General features: G+C 39.6%; 1 protein-coding gene across 1 annotated transcript in view; it reads right to left on the bottom strand.

Annotated features, from left to right (window-relative positions):
* Window positions 1–8,076, bottom strand: part of PCGF6 (polycomb group ring finger 6) — a gene marked incomplete at its 5' end in the record, with an annotated part of 16,998 nt that overhangs the window by 3,847 nt on the left and 5,075 nt on the right. Inside the window, 2 exons of the mRNA XM_009071582.1 lie at window positions 1,943–2,029; window positions 6,983–7,081. Of these exons, the coding sequence (XP_009069830.1) occupies window positions 1,943–2,029; window positions 6,983–7,081 (186 nt within the window). The remainder of the gene's footprint in view (window positions 1–1,942; window positions 2,030–6,982; window positions 7,082–8,076) is intronic.

Here is an 8,076-nt window from a genome sequence, read left to right on the forward strand (position 1 = left end):
ACTTGACCTATCATTTTTTCCCCCAGATAATTATAAAAAAAACATTTTCCAAGGTTTTTTTCCATTCCTAGAAATGCATCCTCTTGATTTCTAAAAAACAATAAAATGTTAAGACTAAAGAACATGAAAATGTTTAATCGCAAAAAGGAAGCAACTATGGTTTATTTGAAACATTCCCACCATAACAATTTAGCATCCTAAGAGGTTTTCTAACAAAATCAAGAAAAATTAAGGATCTTTCAAATTTCCTGTGATCAGTGACTATGAAAGCACAGGACTTCACAAAAATAAAAGATAATCTGTTTACCCAGCAGAGCAGCCTTGAGAGAATTAACTGCTAGCACACTGATTTTGTAATAAACAAGACTTGAACCTTCATTGGAGAATGTATCCCAAGACAACTGTTCTCTTTGTGGAACTGCTGACCGGTGTTTCACCACTAAACATCAATCAGGCAGACCCAATTCTGACAAGAAATGAAAGACACTAAACTTCGACTAGGCAGATCCATTTCTGACAAGAAATGAAACTGATGCAGTATTCCTTGCAGGGCTTCCCCAAGAGCATTGCGCATACATGAAAAGCTTGCATGCTAAGATCAAGTCTAAGAGCATCTATGTGACTACACCCCTGGACTGAGAAACGTATCACCCCCTGCCATTTACTGAAGCTTTTAGCAGAGAGCACTTCCATCACTATGTGCTCATTGCTGGATTTGCTTGCAGTGAACTCTTTACATTAGAAGCAAGTTTGCCACCAGTACCTGCTGCCTCCAAGTTTCTCTCCTCTGCTCCCCAAAGTAGGTTAGCTTACATTTTCATTTTTTATTCATGCTATTACATAACCAGCTAAGAGATCAAGTCTGGCATTTATTCCCTTTGGTTGCAGAAACTGAGGAACACAACACAAGCCTCGTAGAGTTAATATCTGCCACAGCAGCATGAGCAAAGCACATCTGCCCTGACTGTGGAATCCCTCCCAGTAACTGAAATCAAGTGCAGGTAATGCAATGTCCAAGATACCTCAAAATCACCTTTCCACTTCCTGCCCCCGACACAGAAGCCCTCCTATAGTATGAGAAGGCTCAGCAGCAAATTTAAATGTAAGGGTTTGTGCCTGTGTGTGCACAACCAAATGAAGAGAACTGATTTTGCTACTATTTCAGCCTTTCTGCTATCTGCTTAGATTGGTGTTTTACTTGAAAAGCAATCTAAATCCTATTTCTTCCCACCGTATTAAGCATTAACTTTTCAGACTTCCAAGTTTAGATTAATATACAGTTTACCACACATCACAATTTTACATCTCTCTTACTATGCACTTGGCAGACTACTTCATTGTCTTTGCAGCACTTCTAAAAGGGTGAGATCCTTCCCTTTATAAAGATGCTTGAAAGATTCACAAAGAGTATAATAAAAAAAGCAAGGCCAGCAGCACCACAGACAGTAAGTTATCAACAAGAAATGGCTGACCACAGATTGTGACCACAACTAGTACAATTTGCATCAGGCACATTAACCACACTCATTACTCGATATGTTTGGTTTGTTTTTGTGAGCAAGCTTAGCCCCTGACCGGGTCACAAGGCCAGCCTTATCTGGGATCTGTCCTCTCATTTCTTGCACAGATGCAACTGACAGGAAGAACAAGAAACGTTAATGGAAAGAATGGCAAGTGTAATCTATCATTGATAAGATAGCAACTTGTTTCAGGGGTTGGGGGAAAACAAAACCCAACACAAAAACCTCATATCCAGAACCACTAAGAATGCTCTCAACACACTTCTCAACCCTGCTTATGAGATAAAAACCATTTTGTATAAGCTGGAGATATTTTCTAAGTGACTTCTTCAGACAAGTTGGGTGCTACCTGATAGCTTAAGAAAAATGTCTTCTGTTTTAAAGCAGAGAACCTGGAACAAAGGCCAATCTGTCACACGTACCTGTACTGCACTCTCCCCTATGACCTGACGAATTTCCCTCAGTGTCTGGTAGTGTTCTAGCAGGTGATCACCACATATTATGTCTACCTGTGAAAGAAAACAAACATGGTCAAGTTCAACCTACCTTTGCTGTAACAAAACAGTACCTAAGCCTTTTCAATTTGATTGGCAGAGTGCAGTTCTAGTGTGTTAGACACTAAAGTATTCTTTACCTTTGTTGTCCAGATGTATTTAGCATGCACAGCACTACTGCACTGCCCTAATGCCTCTCACCCCATGGCCCTGACCTGGGGCTGGAACAGAGAGGACATTTTATTGTTTCACTCAGTTTGGTGCATCCACTGAAAGAAGCTGTTCTATAACAGCTGTGACAAATTTAATGGGAAATTAGATCATGTTATTAAAATGACCCCACAAACATCTGGAGTAATTCTGCAGTTGCAAAAGAGGGAAAGTTGTTTGTACCACTGACAGAAAATGAGCCATTGCTACCCTCATCCCTGTCTTGAGGGAGAAAACACTTGCCTAAATTCCCCTAATATGGCTGTTTGGAAGCGTCTTAAATGAAAAGAGCAGCTCCCTGCATCCCACTGTCAGCAGTTATGTCACGAAATCTCCTCCAAAATATATTCATCCAGTATTTCTCAGATGCAATTGTAGGGCAAACTCAGCAATTCTGCGCATTGTCCTCTACTGCGGCTGAACTATGCCAACGGTGCCTGCATTCTGGAGGAGGCTCTTTTGTTAAGTAACTGCCCACAAAAACAGTAATTCTGTGGAAAAAAGAAATCCTAACGAGGTATTCTGAACTCCTTGCCTTGACTATTATGAAAAACAAGCTTCTTTATAAAGTTACTATGAATTTACTGTGCATAATGTAAATCCAGTCTCTAACATTCCAAATTAGAGCAGCTAAAACACAGCACTGTTTCCCCCTCAACTGCAGCTTACTTAAATTTTCTTTACGAGCAATTGCTGGATATGGAAATGAGGGAGAGGGCTCTCATTTCTGAATTGAAGGTAAAAGCACTGACAATGAGCTGTCCCACACCTTTCTGCAAGCAAACTGACTAAGCTCTGCCCCTGCAGCAGTCGGGGAACATACTGCAATATCATGACGTATTCTCTTACACAGCCACTTTTTCCACCACAGGATGCACTCTGTGCTGCAGCTACCCAATTCCTCTGGATTTATGTTCCTCTGCATGCTGACCCACTACGTCTCGTGTTCTTCATGCGAAGACTGAGCTAGATTTATGCCTTATGCTGGTAAACTGCATTGGTTGGAGGCCCAGGAACTCCTCAGAGGCTCAAAACAGCTAATTTCCTTCTCCATCTGTAGTGTATGAGAACAATGTAGAACACTCTCATCATGTTAAGTTGATTTTTAATGTGCAGAAGATGTAAACTACTTGGTATTACTTCTGCTCTTAGCTTCTTGCAGGAAACCAGCAAGTAAAAACCGATCTGGATGTAACACTAAATACTGATTAGATATTGATCCACGTATACACACAGGTATATATTTAACATCAACATTTGATGTATTTAACACAGCACCTGAAAGAAATCTATTTCTTTTTGAAAACTGGCTACAGTTATTTATGCTTCCATGCCTCCTAGCCTCTACAGTTATTACTGCAGGGAGACAGACACGTCTACTTATCTTTCCAGTGATACATGAGTTTGATTACATTTGCTTTATAAGCTTACTTTTAGAATTTTTATGCCATAAGGCACTGAAGACTCAATCCTGCTGTCACTGAAACATATATACATATGTATTTTACATATTTATAGAAAATCTAATCTGTTTGATCAATATAGGATGCAAACAGATAGTCACAGCTGCTGACAATCTTTCAAACAGAATTAGAATGCTGCTTTGAAAGTATCCCACTGCTGACAGTTCCAAATGGTGCTCATTAAAGAGCCAGTGCCTAAGAATAAATTGAAAAGAGTTTCTCATTTACCATATTAGAGTGTTCTGAATACCAAATGCCTAACCTGCTAACTCCAGGAACAAAGCCTGAAATTCTGCCTGCTACCTGTTACGCTAATTCATTCTATAAGGACAAGAGAATAAAACATACAATGAAAGAAATCCCAGTTCAGTGTGAAAATCCATTATGAAATGTGTCCCAGAGGAATCCTTGTGCCATACAGGAATGAGTATGTTCCACTCAAAAGAGGCATCAACACAAATGCTATGAATTTACTAAAATTTTGACTAACTGGTGAAATTGAAATCAGCTAGTACTGATCACCTGTGAGACAATCATAAATCCAGCTTGACCTTTTGCTAAAGGAGGCACAAAGGTGTTGCTGCTGAACTCAGGCAATTCTGTTACAATTCTCATTCAACTGAAGAAGGTTTTCCATTATGCCATGTCTTTACTTGAGGTCGTACGTACGAAATAACTATTAGTTATTTCTCTAAAAGCCACAGTAACAGACAATTATAAATTCATACTCACTATAACACAGAAATAAAACCAGAAAAGGTTCATGTAAGGGACACCACACAAAATTCATCCCAAGGGAGAATTTGGCCCAGAAAACAGTAAACCTCAATCAATAGTTTCTATGCCAACCCATACTATCCAGGGAAGGGCAAGGAAAACGCAAAGCTTTAGAGACTGACATGAGTATTTGGGCTGGTTATTCAAAACATTGTCAAGGCTTTCCATTTCCTCTAGCTGCTATTTACTTTCCAGAGGTACTGGATACTTCTATTCCAGGGTCTAAGACTGGCATAAATAAACTGCCTAACAATTTCACTGGATGAGCACAGACTTCTTTTTTCCAATCTTCCCCCAGGCTGCAGTTCACATACACTTTCAGGAGTACACATCTGGTTATGGAACATTTCTATTCCTTAAGCTCATTAACTCATTCAGAGCAGCTGAGCCGCAAGTCTTTCTGCAGTCTCTGTCATCCTTACAGAAGGAGCAGCAAGAGGGAATGCTGCCGCTGCTGCTGCTGCTGCTGCAGGGTGACCTCAAAGGAAATCACATTTTAAAGAAAACTTCTGCATCAGATGTCCAAGACAAGAACCTAATGGATTCCAAACACCATAGCCTGTATTCAACTCACATTAAATGTTACTTAGCTATTACTAGCAATTCCATCTTCTCAAAAACTATTTTCACCCTCTCCCAACAAATTCCAGCAAGAATATTCGAGACCTTGTAATTAGAAGGATACATAAACACATACAGAAAATTAATCATTGCCCAAAGCACAGAGATCAAAACAAAGCACCAGGAGGAATAAACTACAGTCCACCAGATCAAGCAATAGATAAAAATAAATGAGGCCTTAACCTTCAGATAAACTAGGAAATTTGAATTATAATCCATTTGCAAACTCAAATACAGAAGTCTGAACATAATTTGAAGTCTCAGACTAGGAAGAAAAGAACAAAGGCAGTGGCTTCAAAACTGCTTTTCAGACTTTTATGTATGGCTCACACACAAGCCAGCTGGCTTATTTCAAATTTTCAGTAATCTCACTTGTGCAGGGCAGTGAAGGGCAAATATTGGCTAATACTCCACACGAACAAATTAAGTCCAAGAGGTCAAGCACAGTCAGCAGTTAAGGAGAGAATGGGTAACATCCCTTCTATCACTTGGCCACAGAAAAGACCAAGAGATTAGAACTAGCCAATGACTGAACTTTACTCCAGAATGGCAAACTAGATACTAGCAGAACAGTGACTGGGTCAGCACCAAGCAACACCTTGAGCCAGGAATTCTATGAAACCATCAGCTTTTAATATGCAGTAACATTTACTCACTGACAGGGGATCGTATCTGTCTGGCAAAGACCAAATGGGAAGTAACTAACAGGGGGAAAATTCTCCAGTTATCTCTAACAGATGACCTCAAGATTGCAAAATCTCAAAGATATCCAACACACAGGCCCAGCTCGATTTTGAAAGATGGATACCTGCTGCTCCCATGACAGATGCTCAGTGTTCCTGAAAACTGAGATTCTGATGCATTACTTAAGAAAATCCAAACAAACAAAACAATTCCTTCCCTTCAAATAAACCACAACTTGATTCATGCAGGACGTTTTCTAGCCTTATTTTGAGGATACCTTTATCTGTGCAATATATCAAGTCACTACCACCTGAAAGCTACAGAGACTCTCCCTGAAAGGAAACCAGCAAATGAAAACACATTACTTCCTCAGCATGATGAATAATTTATATCTGACTTCGTCACCACTGAAAAGGTAAGCAGCATGAACAAATACTCATGAATTAGGCACACAGCCATGCTCCATTGTCTCAGACAGTCACTGCTGAAGGAAGATAGCCTTAACTCCAAACTCAGCACTTAACTTCACCATTTGCCTATTCACATTCATATCCCCTGGACTTTCCAGTAATTGCCAGCTTTAAGAATAAGTTGCACACTATGGAACTCCTGCACTTTCTCAACTGAATGGCTACTGAAATACTCTAAAGAATTGAAAACTGGTTTTGATATGCCATTCCTCTCAAAATGGTTGAGACAGATGAAGTTAAATTCTTTTGTACCATATTCTGCTCCTTTGAATTCTCACTTGGAAGAAAGTGCCTACATTTGCATTCATACCTTTCATTTCAACACATCCACCCACAGTATCATTCTTTCTTAGCCCTTGTTCGCATTCACTTAGATTTTACTGTTATCCAGCTCCTGCTGTCTCCGCCTTCATATGCTCCCATATTCCCACCCTCCGGTCCAGTTTTACCTTGGAACCAAGTATCTCTTGGTTTTGAACTTCATCACCTGAAATCTTACATGGCACTTTAGAAACTCTATCCAATAAATAAAGTATGATGAAAATTTAAACAGGTTGCCAGTGAGCTAGGACAGTTGCTCCTTGCAGATCACAGCATTCCAAACAACTAATTTTGCAATTCTTCCTGCATTCTAAAACCCTAACAGTACTTCTAGAATCTAATGAATGATGGAAACGTCTGTCTGAAGCACAGGCATGACACTGATCACAGGGAACTTGTAAGTGCCACTAGACATGCCATACCTGACAAGCAGGGTCCAGGTCCATTTTTCTTCTGAGGAATTTCTCCACGTGTCCAATTGTTGCCTCCCCAGAAACACGCACAAACTTCTTTTCCAAAGGCTGCAAAGAATACATAAAGATTCTAAGACAATGTACATTTTCAGCCCTCATCCCTCATAAACTCCAAACCCTAGTGACAGCCCAATAGCACAGGGAGACAGCCTAAATTTTTGGACTCTTCTCTGATTTACTTGCAGATTACCTCATAGGGAAAGGACTAAATCTGTATTAAGACTCAGGTTCAAACTTCCTGCTGTTTAAAACATGTAAAAAATAACCAGCTACTGACTTCAGTCCTATTTCATAACTGAAGTACCAGACACTGATATTTGTCATTAATTCTAATTAAAGAAATCACTATTAAACAGCATTTTAAGAACTTCTCCCCACACAAGCATTTACTCATCTGAAGCACATGAAAACTTCCTTACTTTCCCCAAATCAGGCTTGTGTACCAAACATGATTCAGATAATTAAACCATGTAATTTTATAATGCAAAGAGCTTAAGTTCTTTAGTATTCTAGAAGGAGTATGGATCATTTTGGAATCAATTAAAATACACTATAGCAGAACACAAAGGCATGACTGGTCTGAAATCTTTTTGCATCATTTCTAAATACTTCCCCAGCAAGGACTGTGACATTTGTTATGCCAGCCTCAAAAACTGTAATGGGTTTCTCTTCTATGGATTAAATTTTAAACAGCTGAGTGGTGATATGGGCAGCTACGTGCAGGGGCACAAAGGCAGAGTAGATGACTGTACTCAGCATGATTAATGGATTACCTTTTGTGTCAATTAATTGGATTTTTACGTTGACTTCTCAACAGCTGTGATCTACTACTCAGGTTCATCATATTCTTTCAAAGGGAATGAAGAGTCTGAGCGTCATGGACTACCCTTGAATTCAATCATGCATGTAAATATGTATCCATGATAACTGTGGTTCTGCAACAATAGTCTGATTTATTCATTTGCAAGAGCTAAAAATAATAGTCTGACCCGATCTAGAGAACCATGCTGCTGCAAGCTTGATGATGCTGAATCTAGGCCTGC

This window comes from Acanthisitta chloris, unplaced genomic scaffold (genome assembly GCF_000695815.1).
Source record: "Acanthisitta chloris isolate BGI_N310 unplaced genomic scaffold, ASM69581v1 scaffold43553, whole genome shotgun sequence".
In the NCBI taxonomy this organism is placed as follows: domain Eukaryota; kingdom Metazoa; phylum Chordata; class Aves; order Passeriformes; family Acanthisittidae; genus Acanthisitta; species Acanthisitta chloris.